This window comes from Coregonus clupeaformis, chromosome 17 (assembly GCF_020615455.1).
Source record: "Coregonus clupeaformis isolate EN_2021a chromosome 17, ASM2061545v1, whole genome shotgun sequence".
Classification (NCBI taxonomy): Eukaryota; Metazoa; Chordata; class Actinopteri; order Salmoniformes; family Salmonidae; genus Coregonus; species Coregonus clupeaformis.
In genome coordinates this window covers 40151371-40173858 of record NC_059208.1, presented here as the reverse complement: position 1 = coordinate 40173858, position 22488 = coordinate 40151371, and the positions used below count along the sequence as shown (strand labels likewise).

The 22488-nt window shown below is 46.3% G+C and overlaps 1 protein-coding gene across 1 annotated transcript in view; it reads right to left on the bottom strand.

Annotated features, from left to right (window-relative positions):
• The window catches only part of LOC121586380 (ephrin type-A receptor 7), a 167956-nt gene that overhangs the window by 105078 nt on the left and 40390 nt on the right, over window positions 1-22488 (bottom strand). Inside the window, exon 3 of the mRNA XM_041903006.2 lies at window positions 21099-21771. Within this exon, the coding sequence (XP_041758940.1) occupies window positions 21099-21771 (673 nt within the window). The remainder of the gene's footprint in view (window positions 1-21098; window positions 21772-22488) is intronic.

Sequence of the window (22488 nt, the reverse complement as noted above, 5' to 3'; positions counted from 1 at the left end):
ACACACACACGCTGCTGCTACTGTCTATCTATCCTGTTGCCTAGTCAGTTTACCCTTACCTACAGCGGCTTGCGAAAGTATTCACTCCCCTTGGCATTAAAATAGATTTTTGGGGGGTTTGTATCATTTGATTTACACCACATGCCTACCACTTTGAAGATGCAAAATATTTTTTCTTGTGAAACAAACAAGAAATAGCCCCAAAAAAATAAAACTTGAGTGTGTATAACTATTCAATACTAGTCAATACTTTGTAGAGCCACCTTTTGCAGCAATTACAGCTGCAAGTCTCTTGGGGTATGTCTCTATAAGCTTGGCACATCTAGCCACTGGGACTTTTGCCCAGTCTTCAAGGCAAACGGCTCCAGCTCCTTCAAGTTGGATGGGTTCCGCCGTACAGTAATCTTTAAGTCATACCACAGATTCTCAATTGGATTGAGGTCTGGGCTTCACTGTGGGGATGGTGTTCTCGGGGTGATGAGAGGTGTTGGGTTTGCGTCAGACATAGCGTTTTCCTTGATGGCCAAAAAGCTCAATTTTAGTCTCATCTGACCAGAGTACCTTCTTCTATATGTTTGGGGAGTCTCCCAAAAGCCTTTTGGCGAACACCAAACATGTTTGTTTATTTTTTTCTGTAAGCAATGGCTTTCTTCTGGCCACTCTTCCATAAAGCCCAGCTCTGTGGAGTGTACGGCTTAAAGTGGTCCTATGGACAGATACTCCAATCTCCGCTGTGGAGCTTTGCAGCTCCTTCAGGGTTCTCTTTAGTCTCTTTGTTACCTCTCTGATTAATGCCCTCCTTGCCTGGTCAGTGAGTTTTGGTGGGCGGCCCTCTCTTGGCAGCTTTGTTGTGGTGCCATATTCTTTTCATTTTATAATAATAGATTTAATGGTGCTCCGTGGGATGTTCAAAGTTTCTGATATTTTTTTATAACCCAACCCTGATCTTTACTTCTCCACAACTTTGTCCCTGACCTGTTTGGAGAGCTCCTTGGCCTTATGGCGCTGCTTGCTTGGTGGTTCCCCTTGCTTAGTGGTGTTGCAGACTCTGGGGCCTTTCAGAACAGGTGTATATATACACTGAGATCTTGTGACAGATCATGTGACACTTAGATTGCACATAGGTGGACTTTATTTAACTAATTATGTGACTTCTGAAAGTAATTGGTTGCACCAGATCTTATTTAGGGGATTCATAGCAAAGGGGGTGAATACATATGCACGCACCACTTTTCCGTTATTAATTTTTGATAATTTTTTGAAAAAAGTTATTTTTTTCATTTCACTTCACCAAGTTGGACTATTTTGTGTATGTCCATTACATGAAATCCAAATAAAAATCAATTTACATTACAGGTTATAATGCCACAAAATAGGAAAAACGCCAAGGGGGATGAATACTTTTGCAAAGCACTGTATATGTACACTACCAGTCAAAAGTTTGGACACACCTACTCATTCAAGGGTTTTTCTTTATTTTTACATTGTAGAATAATAGTGAAGACATCAAAACTATGAAATAACACATGTATCATGTAGTAACCAAAAAAGTGTTAAACAAATCAAAATATATTTTATATTTGAGATTCTTCAAATAGCCACCCTTTGCCTTGATGACAGCTTTGCACACTCTTGGCATTCTCTCAACCATCTTTATGAGATAGTCACCTGGAATGCATTTCAATTAACAGGCGTGCCTTCTTAAAAGTTAATTTGTGGAAATTCTTTCCTTCTTATTGCGTTTGAGCCAATCAGCTGTGTTGTGACAAGGTAGGGGGGGTATACAGAAGATGGCCCTATTTGGAAAAGACAAAGTCCATATTATGGCAAGAACAGCTCAAATAAGCAAAGAGAAACAACAGTCCATCATTACTTTAAGACATGGTCAGTCAATACGGAAAATGTCAAGAACTTTGAACGTTTCTTCAAGTGCAGTCGCAAAAACCATCAAGCACTATGATGAAACTGGCTCTCATGAGGACCGCCACAGGAATGGAAGACCCAGAGTTACCTCTGCTGCAGAGGATAAGTTCATTAGAGTTACCAGCCTCAGAAATTGCAGCCCAAATAAATGCTTCACAGAGTTCAAGTAACATACACATCCCAACATCAACTGTTCAGAGGAGACTGTGTGAATCAGGCCTTCATGGTCGAGTTGCTGCAAAGAAACCACTACTAAAGGACACCAATAAGAAGAAGAGACTTGCTTGGGCCAAGAAACACGAGCAATGCACATTAGACCGGTGGAAATGTGTCCTTTGGTCTGGAGAATTTGAGATTTTTGGTTCCAACCACCGTGTCTTTGTGAGACGCGGTGTGGGTGAACGGATTATCTCCTCATGTGTGCTTCCCACCGTAAAGCATAGAGGAGGAGGTGTTATGGTGTGGGGGTGCTTTGTTGGTGACACTGTCTGTGATTTATTTAGAATTCAAGGCACACTTAACCAGCATGGCTACCAGAGCATTCTGCAGTGATACGCCATCCCATCTGGTTTGGGCTTAGTGGGACTATCATTTGTTTTTCAACAGGACAATGACCCAACCTCCAGGACCTCCCGAGTGGCACAGTGGTCTAAGGCTGTGCCACTAGAGATCCTGGTTCGAATCCAGGCTCTGTCGTAGCTGGCCGCGACCGGGAGACCCATGGGGCGGCGCACAATTGGCCCAGCGTCGTCCAGGGTAGGGGAGGGAATGGCAGCGCATGGCGTTTGCAACGCCGGGGTTGTGGTTTTGATTCCCATGAAAAAAATAAAAATAATGTATGCACTAACCGTAAGTCGCTCTGGATAAGAGCGTCTGCTAAATGACTAAAATGTAAATGTAAAAATGTGTAAGGGCTATTTTACCAAGAAGGAGAGTGATGGAGTGCTGCATCAGATGACCTGGCCTCCACAATCCCCCAACATCCACCCAATTGAGATGGTTTGGGATGAGTTGAACTGCAGAGTGAAGGAAAAGCAGCCAACAAGTGCTCAGCATATGTGGGAACTCATTCAAGACTGTTGGAAAAGCATTCCAGGTGAAGCTGGTTGAGAGAATCCCAAGAGTGTGCAAAGCTGTCCAAACTTTTGACTGGTACTGTACATACACTGTATCCACCTACATTTCCTCATACCCCTGCATATCAAATTGGTACTGGTACCCTATCATTGTTTATTGTGTATTTATTCCTCTAATTATAATTATACTTTTTTATTGTATTCTGCATTGTTGGGAAGGGCCTGTAAATACGATTTTCACTGTTAGTCTACACATGTTTACATTAGGGCTGTTTTCCTGAAGTAGTTATATCCGCTTCGTGTTTTGATTCCTTTCCACGATACTAACGAGTATCGTGATACTGGTATTGTCCTGGTCCTAATACGCACCCACCACCTTTTGTCACAGAACTGAATTATTCATAAACACACAACCATCCATACTCTGGACCCATATGAATGAGGCAATAACCATGGCCTATAATGATCCAACAGCCGTCTCATATCCAATCACAGGTGGCATGTGGAGGGGAACTGTGTCCCTCTAGGCAGCCCTGGGGACAGTCTACCGACCCTAACTAACCGCTCCAGAGGACATCACCCCGCCCCCAGCCATTCCCTCCACCAGGGATGGACAGTCTGTCCCCACAAACCACCCCCGAGCTCGTCACACACCACCCTACTACCGAAGAATGATGAGATACGCCTGTTGGTTTGCAAATCAGAGGTGGGTGTCTTATGTTTTACAGAGACATGGTTGGATTCATCTGTTTGTGACTCAGAAATTGAGATACGCAACTACTCGGTTGTCAGGAAGAATCGGAATCAGAACGGTGGGGGGATATGTGCCTTTGTAAGATCGGACATTGCTTATAACGTCAGATTGAATTTAAGCGATGATCTGGGAGATTGTCTGGCTGGATACCTGCCTTCCTAAAAATGGGAAAGTAATTCTGCTTTGAAAGTTGATAAACCTGTAACCTCACTTTTGCGAAAATGGCCCTTGAATGTTTTGGTACCTACTGGAGAGCTCTTTGTCTACACCCATTCAGCATCGTTCACACCCTTTTAAGCTTTAGCCCCACCCATCTCTTTAAGGATTCACATGTGAGGCTATGTACTAAACAACCAAAGATTTCAAGACTAAAGGCTGGTTTATACTACGGGTGTGTTCGTAAATTTAATCTGGAGTGCCAGAGTGTGCTCTGGGCATTCGTAAACTCAGAGCGTTGTTAGATTGGCCGTAGAAGTTTTTGAGGAATTGGGGACCCTTGGGTCTCCTGAGGGGGAGAAGGTGTTGTCGTACCCTCGACAACTTTCTTGGTGTGTTTGGACCATGATAGTTTGTTGGTGATGTGGACATCAAGGAACTTGAAACTCTTGACCCGCTCCACTACAGCCCCGTCGATGTGAATGGGGGCGTGTTCGGCCCTCTTTTTCCTGTAGTCCACGATCATCTCCTTTGTCTTGCTCACATTGAGGGAGAGGTTGTTGTCCTGGCACCACACTGCCAGGTCTCTGACCTTCTCCCCATAGGCTGCCTCATCGTTGTCGGTGATCAGGCCTAAGACAGCGCTACAGGGAGACAGGATGGACAGCTGATCGTCAGCAAACTTAATGATGGTGTTGGAGTCGTGCTTGGCCACGCAGTCGTGGGTGAACAAGGAGTACAGGAGGGGACTCAGCACCGCTGAGGGGCACCTTTGTTCAGGATCAGCATGGCAGATGTGTTGTTGCCTACCCTTACCAACTGGGGACGGCCCGTCAGGAAGTCCAGGATCCAGTTGCAGAGGGAGGTGTTTAGTCCCAGGGTCCTTAGCTTAGTGATGAGCTTTGTGGGCACTATGGTTTTGAATGCTCAGCTGTAGTCAATGAATAGCATTCTCAAATAGGTGTTCCTTTTGTCCGGGAATTGGCCAGCCTTTCAAAGCACTTCATGGCTACCGACGTGAGTGCTACGGGGCGGTAGTCATTTAGGCAGGTTACCTTCACTTTCTTGGGCACAGGGATTATGGTGGTCTGCTTGAAACATGTAGGTATTACAGACTCGGTCAGGGAGAGTTTGAAAATATCAGTGAAAACACTTGCCAGTTGGTCCGTGCATGCTCTGAGTACACATCCTGGTAATCAGTCTGGCCCCGCGGCCTTGTGAATGTTGACCTGTTTAAAGGTCTTGCTCACATCGGCTACGGAGAACGTGATCACACAGTCGTCCGGAACAGCTCGTGCGCTCATGCATGCTTCAGTGTTGCTTGTCTTGAAGCGAGCATTAAAAAGGCATTTAGCCTGTCTGGTAGGCTCGCGTCACTGGGCAGCTCGTGGCTGGGTTTCCCTTTGTAGTCCATAATAGTTTGCATGCCCTGCCACATCCGACGAGTGTCAGAGTCGGTGTAGTAGGATTCAATCTTAGTCCTGTATTGACGCTTTGCCTGTTTGAGTGTTCGTCTGAGGGGATAGCGGGATTTCTTATAAGCGTCCGGATTAGTGTCACCGCTTCTTGAAAGCAGCAGCTCTAGCCTTTAGCGCGGTGCGGATGTTGCCTGTAATCCATGGCTTCTGGTTGGGATATGTACGTACGGTCGCTTTGGGGACGACGTCGTCGATGCACTTATTGATGAAGCCGGTAACCGAAATGGCATACTCCTCAATGCCATTTACTTGTTTGCTTATGGCCTTATACAGCTCGTTGAGTGCGGTCTTAGTGGCAGCATCGGTTTGTGGTGGTAAATATACAGCTACGAAAAATATAGATGAAAACTCTTGGTAGATAGTGTGGTCTACAGCTTATCATGAGGTACTCTACTTCAGGCGAGCAATACCTTGAAAGTTCCTTAATATTAGACACCGCGCACCAGCTGTTATTGACAAATAGACACACCACCACCCCTCGCCTTACCGGACGTAGCCGTTCTGTCCTGCCGATGCCCGGAAAACCCAGCCAACTGTATATTATCCATGTCGTCGTTCAGCCACAACTCGGTGAAACATAAGATATTACAGTTTTGAATGTCCCGTTGGTTGGATAGTCTCGAACGGAGCTCATCCAGTTTATTCTCCAGTGATTGCACGTTGGCCAATAGAACGGATGGTATTGGCGGGTTACCCACTCGCCGACGAATTCTCACAAGGCACCCCGGTCACGCCCCCTGTACCTCTGTCTTTTCTTCACGCGAATGACAAGGATTTGGGCCTGGTTTCGGAGAAACAGTTTAATCATTCTCGTCGGACTCATTAAAGAAAAACCTTAGTCCAGTTTGAGGTGAGTAATCACTGTTCTGATATCCAGAAGCTCTTTTCGGTCATAAGAGACGGTAGCAGCAACATTATGTACAAAATAAGTTACAAACAACGCGAAAAAACACAAAATAGCACAGTTGGTTAGGAGCCCGTAAAACGGCAGCCATCCCCTCCGGCGCCATTGTAATCTCTAATTCTTAGAGATTCTGCTGAGCAAATTACCCCTTGTATTACGCATATCGTTAATTTCTCTCTTGAACAAGGCATCTTTCCCAGGGACATGAAACAAGCTAAAGTCATACCTCTGTATAAGAAAGGGATAAAGTCTGACCCTGGGAATTATAGGCCTGTATCTATCCTCAGTATAACATCAATGATCCTGGAGAGAGTTGTACACAAGCAAATGTATGAATATGTCAACAAACAAAGTCTAATGTATGATTTTCAATCGGGGTTTAGAAAAACATACTCCACTGATTAATGTCTACTTTACTTGACTGACTTCATCAGGAAAGAAATTGATGAGGGAAATCTCCAAACCTACAGAAGGCCTTTGATACAGTTAACCACTGTCTCCTAATCTCCAAACTGGAGGCACTGGTTCTTGCCGTCTTTTCCTTTATGCGAATGACTCTACACTTCTGGTGTCTCACAAAAGTAAAACTATATTGGAGAGCATACTTAGTACAGAGCTTACTAACATTAGCAAATGGCTTGGAGATAATAAACTCTGCACTTAGGTAAAACGGAGGCAATTATCTTTGGGTCCAGACCTATATTATGTAGGTCCTCTGAAATCAGAGTGGAGTTAGGGGGTGAGGTGCTGACTACTAAAACCTCAGTTAGCTACCTGGTATGCATCCTTGATGGAAACTTGGGAGGTGTGAGCATGGCCACTAAAGTGCTAGGGAAGGTTCATGCCAGGACTAAGTTTTGGACTAGAAAGTCCAAGCTGCTTGATAAGAGCGTGCTAGCCACTGCCCTCATTCAATGCCATTTTGACTACGCTAGTTCTTCCTGGTTTGGGGGCGTATCTAAGCTTATGAAAGGGAAGCTCCACATAGCCCAGAATAAGATGATCAGGGTAGTATTGAAGGTGAGTCCACATACTCACATAGGCAAGAGCTGCTTTCAGGTACTCAACTGGCTGCCTGTATCCCAGATTAGACTGGGTTTGATTTACAGTAGTATTTATGGTTCTGCGCCCAGATATCTAACTGATTACTTTTCCCATGTTAGGGATGCACATAATCACAGCACCAGATCAGGTGTTGTTAATATGTGCTTAAACAGGTTCAGGAGTAATGCTGGGAAAGGTACTGTCTTGTATACTGGAGCCTCAGAGTGGAATGAGTTGCCTTTGCCCATTAAAAACACCATCCTGTCTGGGCAGCTTTAAAAATAATGTAAAAAACTGTTTGATGTCTTCTGTGCCCATATGAATGTACCCTACGATGTAACTGCAATGATGAGATAGACGTTATTCTTCTTTGTTTTTATGTTTTATTATCTCGCTGTTGTACTGTGTTCAACCGTGTTGGATCTTGCCTAGCCATCTTGTTTCAAGAGGACCACAATGGAAATAAGTCCCAAAATGTATTGTTTGTTATCCTCGATGATTTTACTCATGTGCATGTATGGCTTTTTCAAGTTTTATGTGTGCTTGTTTTTTTTAAAATGATGGTTGAATTAATAAACAAAACAAAACAAAAAAACATTGGCAGTCCCCAATACAACCCACCGTCCCTAAGGTCCCCAATAAACCACCCCTAAGGTCCCCACAAACCACAAATCCACCCTGGGGATTTTTATCTCAAAGGGACTCCACCATCTGTATCTAAAGCTGGGATAGGCTGCCCAGTCCCCACAGGGAAGGCTGTTCCGGGGTCAGTTTTATCCCCCAGGGTGTGTGTGTGAGACTGTGTGTGTGTGTGTGTGTGTGTGTGCGCTCTAGGGGGATGCATAAATAAGTCCCATGGGAGCATTCAACACCTTTATCACCAGGTACAGCTCAGCGGTTTACCAGCCAGGCCGCGCGGTCTGTCAGTCCGGCTGCTGCCTCGTAAAACCACTGGGGATTTATACACCACACTATAACACCGGCCAAATGAAAATGATGACCGGATGGAGAGGAAGGGTGGCAGGTGTTTTAGAGCTGGATGGGCAGTGGTGTGTGTGTCTGTCTGAGTGCGGGAGGTAGGGCTGGGCGATATATCGAATTAATTTTAAGTTTTAGCACGATGTTCCAAATGTCTGTATCACAAGAATCAAGGATTTTATTTTGTTTTGTTTTTATGAGTGTTCTCTCTTTTTGGTCTCGTCTCTTTCGCTCCTTCTGTGCAGACACCAAGCTCCTCCCCCTGCCACTCACAACAACAAAGACGAAAGATAACTTCTTCCTCTCTGACAACATGCAGTTTAAACTCGATATTTGCATTTGAGGTTTGGTCCAACAGAAACAGTCATATGGACAGTGAAATGCTTAATTTACTGTAATAGACGAGAACTTAATCTTCCTAACGATACCCTTTTATTGTCTCAACTCCCAAAATGTAGAACAGAGCAGGCCCTACTAAAACAAAAGTATTAATGTACATGATTGTGGAAAATGAATGCTCAGTTTGTGTCGCGGGTGGCATTGCGGTACCACGGTACATTTTAGCCACAGACTGTCATGTACTAGCTGTCTAGTCTGTGTTTTATAAATGTGCAATGAGCATAAAAGTACGCATTTATATAAGGAATTGAAATTCTGAGAAATAAGCATCTTCTTAACCAGGTAAGCCACTTGATTTCAATCTTAACAAAGTGAACAGGCTATGTCGTTCAAACAGTTGGAGACGGAAAGGAGGGTGTATTCATAACAGTTCAACTGTTGTATTTTGTAAACAAGCAAATAGGTCCAAGCTACTCACTAGCACGTGGGCTTGCGCTTGAGAGATTGTTTATGAGACCTGTGTTCATTTTCTATAAAGCCTGCTACAAGAAGTTGGTCATTATTAGTGGATGTGCATTGTGTATGGTTCTGGTTAAATTAGTTTAAAAACAAATTAGGATTTTCATAAACAGACTTGAAAGCCAGATCAGTGATTATTGCAAAAAAGCAGGTTAACCTAGTTTGATAAAAATAACTACATTATTAATGGGTCTTAGGGTTGTGGAAGGCTTATATTTAGCCCAGTTATAATTTTACTTGCAGTGTATTGACCTTTAATTGTTCAACAAAGCTTAGAGAAATTGTCTCCCAAAAGAAATCGAGATATATATCGTGAATCGCCCATAAGTTTAAAAAAAAGTGAAGGCATGAAGCCTGTCAGGGTATCTACAGTGGGGAGAACAAGTATTTGATACACTGCCGATTTTGCAGGTTTTCCTACTTACAAAGCATGTAGAGGTCTGTAATTTTTATCAAAGGTACACTTCAACTGTGAGAGACGGAATCTAAAACAAAAATCCAGAAAATCACATTGTATGATTTTTAAGTAATTAATTTGCATTTTATTGCATGACATAAGTATTTGATCACCTACCAACCAGTAAGAATTCCGGCTCTCACAGACCTGTTAGTTTTTCTTTAAGAAGCCCTCCTGTTCTCCACTCATTACCTGTATTAACTGCACCCGTTTGAACTCGTTACCTGTATAAAAGACACCTGTCCACACACTCAATCAAACAGACTCCAACCTCTCCACAATGGCCAAGACCAGAGAGCTATGTAAGGACATCAGGGATACAATTGTAGACCTGCACAAGGCTGGGATGGGCTACAGGACAATAGGCAAGCAGCTTGGTGAGAAGGCAACAACTGTTGGCGCAATTATTAGAAAATGGAAGAAGTTCAAGATGACGGTCAATCACCCTTGGTCTGGGGCTCCATGCAAGATCTCACCTCGTGGGGCATCAATGATCATGAGCAAGGTGAGGGATCAGCCCAGAACTACACGGCAGGACCTGGTCAATGACCTGAAGAGAGCTGGGACCACAGTCTCAAAGAAAACCATTAGTAACACACTACGCCGTCATGGATTAAAATCCTGCAGCGCACGCAAGGTCCCCCTGCTCAAGCCAGCGCATGTCCAGGCCCATCTGAAGTTTGCCAATGACCATCTGGATGATCCAGAGGAGGAATGGGAGAAGGTCATGTGGTCTGATGAGACAAAAATAGAGCTTTTTGGTCTAAACTTCACTCACCGTGTTTGGAGGAAGAAGAAGGATGAGTACAACCCCAAGAACACCATCCCAACCGTGAAGCATGGAGGTGGAAACATCATTCTTTGGGGATGCTTTTCTGCAAAGGGGACAGGACGACTGCACCGTATTGAGGGGAGGATGGATGGGGCCATGTATCGCGAGATCTTGGCCAACAACCTCCTTCCCTCAGTAAGAGCATTGAAGATGGGTCGTGGCTGGGTCTTCCAGCATGACAACGACCCGAAACACACAGCCAGGGCAACTAAGGAGTGGCTCCGTAAGAAGCATCTCAAGGTCCTGGAGTGGCCTAGCCAGTCTCCAGACCTGAACCCAATAGAAAATCTTTGGAGGGAGCTGAAAGTCCGTATTGCCCAGCGACAGCCCCGGAAACCTGAAGGATCTGGAGAAGGTCTGTATGGAGGAGTGGGCAAAAATCCCTGCTGCAGTGTGTGCAAACCTGGTCAAGACCTACAGGAAACGTATGATCTCTGTAATTGCAAACAAAGGTTTCTGTACCAAATATTAAGTTCTGCTTTTCTGATGTATCAAATACTTATGTCATGCAATAAAATGCAAATTAATTACTTAAAAATCATACAATGTGATTTTCTGGATTTTTGTTTTAGATTCCGTCTCTCACAGTTGAAGTGTACCTATGATAAAAATTACAGACCTCTACATGCTTTGTAAGTAGGAAAACCTGCAAAATCGGCAGTGTATCAAATACTTGTTCTCCCCACTGTATGTGTTGGGACTGTAAATGTCTAAAGTCAAGTCTGTCATCAGTGTAAGTATGTGTTGATTTAGAGTGGTAACAATGGTTAAGTGTACGTGAATGAATGTGTTTGACAGGCACAAGCTACTCTGGTTACATGTCTGGGAGTCCTTGTGTTTTTCAAACTGAAATGACAAACCGAGTTCATCACTGTGTGTGTAGTGTGTGTGTGTACACGTGTCCCTGGCACAGCATGAGCGACAGTGTGTCCCCGACTCTCCCCGCTGACTATGACCTTCCCTCCGAGCGGGGGGTCCTTTCTTTATCTCTCTCCCTCCCTCTCTCTGTCCCCCCCCTAACTCTATACTTCTACAGTATCACTCAGTTTCTCTGAGGGACACTGGGATTCCTTGATCTTGGGAGAGGAGTGTTGAGTTCATGAACACTCCATCCATCCATCACCCAGCCAGGAACTAGTTCAAACCCTGACACACTACATACAGAGAAGGACAAGAGGGAACTGGGGTGTGAGTGTCCGTGTGTGTGTGTTTGTAATTCATATACTGTGTGTGTGTGTGTGTGTGTGTGTGTGTGTGTGTGTGTGTGTGTGTGTGTGTTTGTAAACATGGACACAGTTCACTGCGCAGAGCAACCCATTCCCAGCTCCACTGAGGCACACACCCAGTCCAATATGATGGATGATGAGTGGAAATAACTAATTCAACAGTAGATTTACATTGTAACGGATGACAGATATTTTGTGTCAGCCTCCACAACAGTGAACAGAGATGAACAAAGAAAGAAAGGGCATGTGAGAGTGTGTGGGGATGTTCCCAATGCTCTGCTAAGCCATCGGAGAGCGAATGTGCGTTTGAGCATGTAGACACACACACACACACCTCCCCATCCACACCACACACACACACAGAACCCCCCCCACCACCACACACACACACACACACACACACACTTGACTTACCCCATTCCCTCTCGAGGCTAGCTGAATCAGACTGTGTGTGAGACTAGGAGGCCAGGGGCTCTGAGGGGACATTGATAGTGTACACTGTAGGGAGGGAGGAGACATTTAACCCCCCTCCTGGCTGTGTATGCCCCTCTAGCCCCCTGAGGGAGGTGACCTTCAGGGACCGGCTGCTGCCTGGAGTCAACACTAGACACAGGGGGGCACCAGGAGGAAGGAGAGGGAAGATAAGGAGTGGCGGGGGGTTAAAAGGAGTGGTAGTGGCTAAGAGAGCGAGGGAAGACGGGAGAACAACATGATAGAGGAGGGAAAGAGGGGAGGAGAGGAAAGAGAACGCAGGGTAAAAGAAAGAGGAAGAGACGAGAGGAAAAAGACGTGAGCAGAGGGGGTTGCTCTAGTGTAGTCTCTCTCTCTCCCTCCCTCAATCTCTCTCTCAGTTTGACAGTGGACCCACATTAACCCTAGGGCTCGGCAGGAGCGCCATATACCACACCGTACTCGAAATGTCACTGATAACATTCCCCTCAGGGTGTCAATCGTGTGTGTGTGTGTGTGTGTGACAAAAAGACAGAAACAGATGGAGTGATTTAAGGACAGATTGTGCATGTGAGTCAGAGTGTGGGAGGAAGCCAGAGTCTGTGCACGCACATGTGCCATTGTGTTTGTGCGTATGTGTGAGTGTAATATGTATGTGTGCATCTGTGCCATCTTTTTGTATGTGTGCGAGTTATCCGTCCATCTGTGTGTGTGTGTGTGTGTATGTGTGTATATCTGTGTGTGTGTGTGTGTGTATGTGTATATATATATATATATATATATATATATATATATATTGTGAGAAAATGTGTGTTCATAGGAAAGACACAGGTGTCTGTGGAAATGTCATCCATTTTCTTTGGGGTGGGGGGTGGGGGGGTGACAAATGACAACAAAATGAGGCGTCAGAGCAGTGCCAAGGCAAGCTGGCAGAGCAGCCTTTCTACACAAGGGGCTGGGAGAGAAAACCAACTGCAGTCTAGCAGAGCTGTGAATACAGATACCCAGACGTAGCCTGGCAGCACACACACACACACATATACGTACAGATACATTACGCACATGCATCCACACAATCACAAAACACACAGGTAAACACTCACATGGTACGCACAAACACATGCATACAAACTTCAATACTTCCACTCTCTACTGGTAGTTAGTTAGAAGCAGGAGTTCCAGGTTAACACAATGGGATTGATATTTCACAGACAGGCTGTTATGAGTTATGTCCAATCTGATTCTAGACCAATTTTAACCAACTGATATCGTTGAGTCAGGACACAGCTAAGGTGACTCTGGGTCAGTTAGCAGGCATCCTCAGCTCACCTCTCGCTGCGGTGCGTGGAAGGGTTGTGTGTGATATGTGTGAGAGGCGTGTTGGACCAACGGCTCAATACAACGTGCTCAAAGAGTCATGACACAGAACACGCAATGCTGGCACACACACACACACACACAGGCAAAAGCAGTCTGGACATGTATCTAATGATTTAATGTATCAAACACCTGGGTCATCTCTTTCCATTAAAATAATTTCAGGTCAAAAGCTCAACTTTAAACTGTTGCAGTGCAATGAACGTTCTTCATATAATACATTATAATAATAATATTATAGGCATTGTTCTGATCATCAATATCAAAATGGAACATGTAAATATGTCATAAATCATGAGATACACTTAAAATGTATGAAACTATATTCTATATACTCAATGAGAATAACAGTGATTTGTTATAGAGGTAGGGATATAATAATAATGTAATAATATGCCATTTAGTAGACGCTTTTATCCAAAGCGACTTACAGTCATGCGTGCGTGCTTACATTTTATGTACGGGTGGTCCTGGGAATCAAACACACTATCATGGCGTTGGAAGTACCATGCTCAACCAACTGAGCTACAGAGGATGCCACATAAGGTGAAATGTAAAAGAACTTTAACTTGGATCAGAGTAACCTTAATGTAACCATTCTTAATTCATGAGCTACTCAGAGAGGGAACAGGGGGACTTTCTGTAGTGGTACACCTGTGGGACGGGAGAACAAAGTAATTTCCCGCTCCTCTCTTCCCCCTCTTCCTCTATTCTTCCATCATTATCTTTCATCTCTCCCCTTCTCCTCTAGATTATCTACTTCCCTGCTTCCTAGACCGTTATTCATAACCCCATCCCCTTTTCTCCTTCCTTCCATGTTCCTTCCATATTTCTACCGTCCTTCCCTTAATCTCTTCTTCCTCCCGGGTAAAGGAAGGCAAAGGAGGGTCTGTGCCAAGCCATTTCAAGGCCCTCCGTGTGTGTGTGTGCGTGTGTTAGCGGCGAGCCGTCTCGATGGCCTGGCTAAATAAATACATCAGATGCTTGACTAAAAAGCGTGGGTTTGTCTCCCGGCAGTGTGTGAATTATTGAAACTGAGCGCAGAGAGACAGTGAACATTAGTGGGCGTGAGGTAGGGAGGGAGGGATGGAGGCTCTACCCGCCTCCGCTTCCAACAGATGGGCTAGGGTGGCATCAAGCCAGGGAAGGCCCAGAGATAGAAAGAGTGAGGGGGTTGGGGAAAAAAGCGAGAGAAACATGGAGAGAGAGCAGAGAAAGTGCGAGAGAGAGCGAGAGAGGTAAAGCGAGGACAAGTAGGAGGGGGAGTGACAGAGGGCCAGAGCTAAGAAACATACGACCACTCACCAGTGCCAGCCCACAATGGTGTCTCTGGCCTCCCAAAATGTACGCCCGTTAACCTGTCTCACCCTGCCATACGGACCCTACAGGGGGAATGGAAAGAGATGGAGGAAACAGGGTGGGGCTAAGAGTGAAGAGCGAGTGGGACCAGCGGAGAGGAAAGAGGGGATGTGAGAGAGGGACTAGGAAAGAAGGGACAGGGAAGAGGAGAGAGAGATACCCAAGGGGGAGGATGAAGGAGGTGTGGGGGGAGGACTAAGAGAGAGGGTCTCTGTAACCCTGAGGTGTTTGAGAAAGTCAGCAGTACAATAGATATGAAGTGTGCACTCTTAAGGAGTACTCTAGGGAATGTGAGTGTGTAAGTGAATAGGCCTCAAGCTGTAGAGCAGAGTATATGAAACAGAGATAATGACAAGAGGAGCTGCTTCAGGCATTGTCTCTGTAATTATAGAGAAGTCAGTTACTGTACAGCAGCTAGCCTTAATTAAAACAGGAAAACCACAAGCATGCACGCACACACACACACACGCTAGCACACTAACACACGTTAACATGCACACGGAGCGCCGCACTTTTGAGGTGAAATACATCATTTATGGTGTTTCAAAGCGTCACACACATACGCACACACTCACGTGCCGTGGCAAACTAAGTAGGGAGGGAGGGAGGGAGGACCGACAGTACGCTGTAAGCTTAGACAGACCAGGGCTGAATTTCAAACCGACCCCTTTGAGCACATCGAGCATTCGATCACTCAATATGCGCGTTCACCAGTCATCGCAAACGCTAGTTGTCGAGTCATCGAGGGCTCCACTGCGCCCTTTAGAAGCCTCTTTATCGAGTGGGCATCCTATGCCGACTCGGCGCCCTTGGCAGCAACTTCTTCCCATACATTTTAGCATGTTACCTAGCAACAACAATCATTATTACATTGCCCTCAAATATAGTCAGAATGAATCAAGATAAATCAAGAAATATGTAATTAAGTTTAAATTCCTAAGCTAGATGTAAAATCGTGTGACTAAGACCTCGAAATTAATGTATTTCTGAAGTTTGATCATGTACACGAAAACTTGTCCATTATTAACTTGCTAGCTAAGCCTGAGCCAGTCACTTCATATGAAATGAAAGCTAGCCAACAAGCTAGTGCAACACTAAATGCAATGCTCCTTCCATAAGCAAGCTTGCTAGTTAGCTAGCTACTGTAGTAACATTTTATCACAATGAACGAGTTTTAATGAAGCAGCAAACAACCTGCTCTGCCCCGAGTCAGTACAGCAAAGAGTCTGCTGCGCTGTGCGTTTAGCTGACCCAACATTACAACGTAGCGATCGGTGCTTTGGAAACACGCTGAAGTACGGAAGGCCGCTGGGAACATGTCTACAACTTCATCAGCAAGCTGTCAAACTAATGTTAAGTGTCAAGCTACATGCTGTTTATCAGTGCAGTGCCCAACATCCTTAACTAGCGCTAGCTAAAATTAAATCCCTGTGTTTGTCAGTGAAGCTAGCTAGCAGCAGGCAGGCTACAACAAGCTAAAACCAGCTGATGAAACCACTGGCGACCGATATACTTGCACATATTTTGTGTAAGAGTAGAGAGATGTTGTTTTTACAACTTTGCATCTGTGTCTGCCCCAAGTCCCCAGTACCCGTGTTTCATAGCAAGTGAGTCATGCATACAAGACAGGTTGCGGAAGACAATGCTCGCGAATGGATTTAGAATGTTGGAATATTAATAAGTGGCAGTTGGGACATCGAGTGCACATCTTCTCAATGCTCATTTTGGCCAAAACACTTGCAGACTCGAGTGATCACTATCGAACACAACAGCAAGTGGCCACTTGATAAAGGGCTTAAGGGCCAAGTGTTTGGTTTGAGATGCAGCCCAGCTCTACTGTCCTGCACATCACATTGCATCACTCCCTCCTTCCGCCTGACACACAACAACACAGACCAAGGAAACAAGATGTGTGTGTGAGAGAGTGTAGGTACGTGTGTCTTGTCCTCATAAGTCCCTTTCACACACATGTAAAACTCACTAAACACATGCACAATTGCACACACACACGAAACCCCTTCTCTTTATTTCTCTCTCGCCACACACACACTCACAACACACACACCTAATCACAGATGGGCGTGCAGCAGCACTGCTCCACAGAACACTGTCTCTCTTCACACCCTATCAGTACCTCCTCAGGCCTTTACTCAATACTATTGAGCGGCTCACACACACAAGGAAACGCAATTACTCTGAAATCTAAATAAGATACAGGACACACAAGAGCAAGTACTAAATTAGATTTTTTTCAAAATCAAAAGAAGCCAATTCTCTCATATAGAACATCTATCTAGAAACACCTTTTGCCCCTCCCACACACACACACACACACACACACAATTAAATACTAGAAGAGGCTGCTGTGTGTATGTCAGTGTGTGTGCGTGCTCGCGTGTGTGTGTGTGTGTATGCAAGTGCGTGTGGATTCCCAGCCTAATTCCTCAGTTTAGTGGAGCGGTATGGCTGATCAATAGTGCTTGTGCTGTAGGGCCTGTGGGAGTGGGGGAGTGCTTGGACAGTGCTGGCCCTGCATATTCACGCCATTAACACTGAATAGAGCAGTACTCCATGGGGCTGCCGCTGATGGAGAATGACAGGGCCAATCGCCCACTAGTCCCCCAATGAGGCTAGAGCGCTCTTTCTACCACTATGCTATCTCCCCTCTCTCTCTCGAACTGTCTCTCTCTCGCTATGCTATCTCTTTCTGCCTCTCTCGGTTCCTGTTAGCTGTTGGTCTCTCTCACATCCTCTATTACTCACTATATCCCTACCCCATCTTTCTCTTTCTTGCTCTACCTGCTCTCTGTGGCTCTCTCCCATTCTCTCAACACAAAACTTCCTGTAAAACACACACACCCACCCACAAATAATGCATAACTTCTTGGAACAGGTATTAAGCTCACACAGTCACAAGCACTCATACTGTATATTCTACCAGGAAAGCTCAAGCAAGTCAGCCCTGAGGGACTCTTCTCAGTAAAGCAGTAACACTTTATTCTCAGTTCTCTCTCTGGGTCTCTCTCTCTGGGTCTTGCTCAGTTTCTCTGTGTCTCCTTCTCCCTCCCTCCCTCGCAGTCTGTCTCTCCCTCGCAGTCTCAGTCTGTCTCTCCCTCGCAGTCTCAGTCTGTCTCTCCCTCGCAGTCTCAGTCTGTCTCTCCCCCAGTCTCAGTGTGTCTCCCCCCCTCAGTATCAGTGTGTCTCCCCCCTCAGTCTCAGTCTGTCTCTCCCCCCCAGTCTCAGTGTGTCTCCCCCCCTCAGTATCAGTGTGTCTCCCCCCTCAGTCTCAGTCTGTCTCTCCCCCTCAGTCTCAGTGTGTCGCTCCCCCTCAGTCTCTCGCACGCGCTCTCCGTCAGTCTCTCTCGCACTCAGTCAGTCAGTCTCTCACTCACTCACTCAGTCAGTCAGTCTCTCACTCACTCACTCAGTCAGTCAGTCTCTCACTCACTCACTCAGTCAGTCAGTCAGTCTCTCACTCACTCAGTCAGTCAGTCTCTCACTCACTCAGTCAGTCAGTCTCTCACTCACTCAGTCAGTCAGTCTCTCACTCACTCAGTCAGTCAGTCTCTCACTCACTCAGTCAGTCAGTCTCTCACTCACTCAGTCAGTCAGTCTCTCACTCACTCAGTCAGTCAGTCTCTCACTCACTCAGTCAGTCAGTCTCTCACTCACTCAGTCAGTCAGTCTCTCACTCACTCAGTCAGTCAGTCTCTCACTCACTCAGTCAGTCAGTCTCTCACTCACTCAGTCAGTCAGTCTCTCACTCACTCAGTCAGTCAGTCTCTCACTCACTCAGTCAGTCAGTCAGTCTCTCACTCACTCAGTCAGTCAGTCTCTCACTCAGTCAGTCAGTCAGTCTCTCACTCACTCAGTCAGTCAGTCTCTCACTCACTCAGTCAGTCAGTCTCTCACTCAGTCAGTCAGTCAGTCTCTCTCTCTCGCACTCAGTCAGTCTCTCTCAGTCAGTCAGTCTCTCTCAGTCAGTCAGTCTCTCTCAGTCAGTCAGTCAGTCTCTCTCTCACTCAGTCAGTCAGTCAGTCAGTCACTCTCTCTCGCTCAGTCAGTCAGTCTCTCTCTCTCGCTCAGTCAGTCAGTCTCTCTCTCGCTCAGTCAGTCAGTCTCTCTCTCTCTCACTCAGTCAGTCAGTCTCTCTCTCGCTCAGTCAGTCAGTCTGTCAGTCAGTCTCTCTCTCGCTCAGTCAGTCTGTCAGTCAGTCTCTCTCTCGCTCAGTCTGTCAGTCAGTCTCTCTCTCGCTCAGTCTCTCTCTCGCTCAGTCTGTCAGTCAGTCTCTCTCTCGCTCGCTCAGTCTGTCAGTCAGTCTCTCTCTCGCTCGCTCAGTCTCTCTCTCGCTCAGTCTCTCTCAATTCAATTTCAATTTAAGGGGCTTTATTGGCATGGGAAAGATATGTTTACATTGCCAAAGCAAGTGAAATAGATAATAAACAAAAGTGAAATAAACAATTAAAAAGGAACAGTAAATGTTCCAAAAGAATGTAAAATGTCATATTACGTCTATATATTAAGTGTTGTAATGATGTGAAAATAAATCAACTTAATATAGGTTGCATTTACAATGGTGTTTGTTCTTCACTGGTTAACCTATTCTTGCTGCTGTGATTGCACACTGTGGTATTTCACCCAATAGATATGGGAGTTTATCAAAATTCGATTTGTTTTCGAATTCTTTGTAGGTCTGTGTAATCTGAGCTCTCTCTCTCTCTCTCTCTCTCGCTCAGTCTCTCTCTCTTGCTCAGTCTCTCGCTCGCTCAGTCTCTCTCTCTCGCTCGCTCAGTCTCGCTCAGTCTCTCTCTCTCGCTCAGTCTCTCTCTCAGTCTCTCTCTCTCGCTCAGTCTCTCTCTCTCGCTCAGTCTCTCTCTCTCGCTCAGTCTCTCTCTCGCTCAGTCTCTCTCTCGCTCAGTCTGTCTCTCTCGCTCAGTCAGTCTCTCTCTCTCAGTCAGTCTCTCTCTCTCTCTCTCTCTCTCTCAGTCAGTCTCTCTCTCTCTCTCGCTCTGTCTCTCTCTCTCTCTCTCTCGCTCAGTCTCTCTCTCTCTCTCTCTCGCTCAGTCAGTCTCTCTCTCTCTCTAGCTCAGTCAGTCTCTCTCTCTCTCTCTCTCGCTCAGTCAGTCTCTCTCTCTCTCTCGCTCAGTCAGTCTCTCTCTCTCTCTCGCTCAGTCAGTCTCTCTCACTCTCTCGCTCAGTCTCTCTCTCTCGCTCAGTCTCTCTCTCTCGCTCAGTCTCTCTCTCTCGCTCAGTCTCTCTCTCTCGCTCAGTCTCTCTCTCTCGCTCAGTCTCTCTCTCTCTCTCTCACTCTCTCTCTCTCTCTCGCTCAGTCTCTCTCTCTCGCTCAGTCTCTCTCTCTCGCTCAGTCTCTCTCTCTCGCTCAGTCTCTCTCTCGCTCAGTCTCTCTCTCTCGCTCAGTCTCTCTCTCTCGCTCAGTCTCTCGCTCAGTCTCTCGCTCAGTCTCTCGCTCAGTCTCTCGCTCAGTCTCTCGCTCAGTCTCTCGCTCAGTCTCTCGCTCAGTCTCTCGCTCAGTCTCTCGCTCAGTCTCTCGCTCAGTCTCTCGCTCAGTCTCTCGCTCAGTCTCTCGCTCAGTCTCTCGCTCAGTCTCTCGCTCAGTCTCTCTCTCTCTCTCTCTCTCTGTCTCTGTGGACTATTTGCACAAAGACAAGATGGGCTGTGAAAGTTGACGGCAGACACCAGTCGCTCTCTCCGCTATGGCCATCTGAGCACTGGCTGTGAGGATGAGCCAGAATATCTACTCCTGCGTCAGAGCACTCACAGCGCCCACTGCCTTAACACTGGCCCGAGGGTGTGTGTGGGTGTGTGCGTGTGTTAGTTGGCTGTGAACTGCCCACGTGCCACATCCTCAACATAGCAATTCACTACAGTCATCAATATTACAAATGCTGTCTTGTTGAACACAATTACTATCTGAGGACAGTGCAGTACATGACTCATCCTATTCATAAAATGGTTTCACCCACTTCCCTTCACAATGTAAGAAAGTTGTCTGCCTCAAACATGATTACATGTTGTTGATGAAATGTCTCCAACAGCCAGACAGAATTGCTTGAGGTCAAAAACAGAACATTTCTGCTCGGCTATTACCACAAGAACAAAGTCCCCTGCCCCTCATTTGTTTCCACCCTCCATACATCATTCACTATTTTCTTCTCTCGTTCCCTCACTCACTTTACATAAATCCTCCCCCTCTTTTCTTTCTTACCTTCACAGCTGCTGTGGCCCTCCTCGTAACCCGCTGAACAGCTGCACTTCCCGATGGGCACTAGCCACTCCCCCTCGGCGCTGCAGTGCATCCTGGGAGGACTGTCCATGTCCACCTCAGAGTTGTTGACGCAGGCTCCCCTGACTTCCACCAGTGTAGCGAACGCTGCCTCGGCAACCGTATCGGAAAACACAGCCAGGTTCTGCACCGTGGCCAGGCAGCGCTTGTAGTACACCCGCACCGCCACCAGGGCCACGCACGCCCCCACGTCCTGGAACGCCAAGTGGAACCCTTTCCGGTTCAGGTGTCCGATCTCCCGCACTTCCGTGTTGAGCTTCATCTTCCTCTCGCCCAGGTCTCCCTGCGTGAAGCTCTCGTCGGCCGCGATGGTGTCGATCTTGGAGTAGCGGTCCTCGCGGGCCACCCGGCCCAGGTCTTTGTCCGACTCGGCGTAGAGCAAGTTAAAGGTCTCCTTGCAGGTGCCCGCCACGCCTGGGATGCTGTTGCAGTCACGCAGCGTGAACTGCAGCTCCACGAAGATGCGCTGGCCACCGCGCCGCGCCACCCAGCCCGTCTGCAGCCAGTTGTTCTGTAGCGCTGGCTCCATCACATTACACACCTGGTAGGTCCTGATGGGCTTGTACTTCTCATCCACGCCACTGATCTCCTCCCACTGGAGAGAAGGTGAGGAAAGGGATAGAGGGATGAGAGAGGAAAATACATATTTAGTGAGAGAGAGAGAGAGACAGAGACAGAGAGAGTAATGGTAGTGGGTGTGACAGAGAGATATTGGAAGAAGGGAAGAGGGAGATACAACAATGGGAGTTGTGGGTCAACTGTATAATCCAGACAGTGGGTAAATATCATGTATGGGTTTGTCTGCAGAGACTGGTACTAGGGTTCTGTACTAGTGAAGTAAGACAAAATGAGCCTCCACTCTCCACAGACAAAACCACACATGATATTGAGGAGTAAATTAGCCTCCAGAGTGTGTGTGTGTGTGGGTGTCTGTATGTGTATGTGTGTGTCTGTTTGTGTGTGCCTCCCTCTCCCCACAACAGAGAGACAAGACAACAGAGAGAAATAAACTACAGTGGCAGGCCTCCACAGAGACTATAGAGCTGTAAGCAGCTCACAGCTGCCCACTGACACTATGGGGAGGGAAAATGCAAATGGCTGCCACGTCCAGAATTAACTGGGTAAATAAAGAACAGATTGCAGGAGACGTGCCCACATGGCCATCATCATTTTGGACTGCAGGTAAAACTGACTCACCATGCGTGCTGAATGAGCAAAGCTGCATCTCTGCTAAACGCCCTAGTGGGACTGCATTAGCTAGCCAAACAACTGAACATGTTGAAATCTATTATTGAAAATGTGATTGTGTATT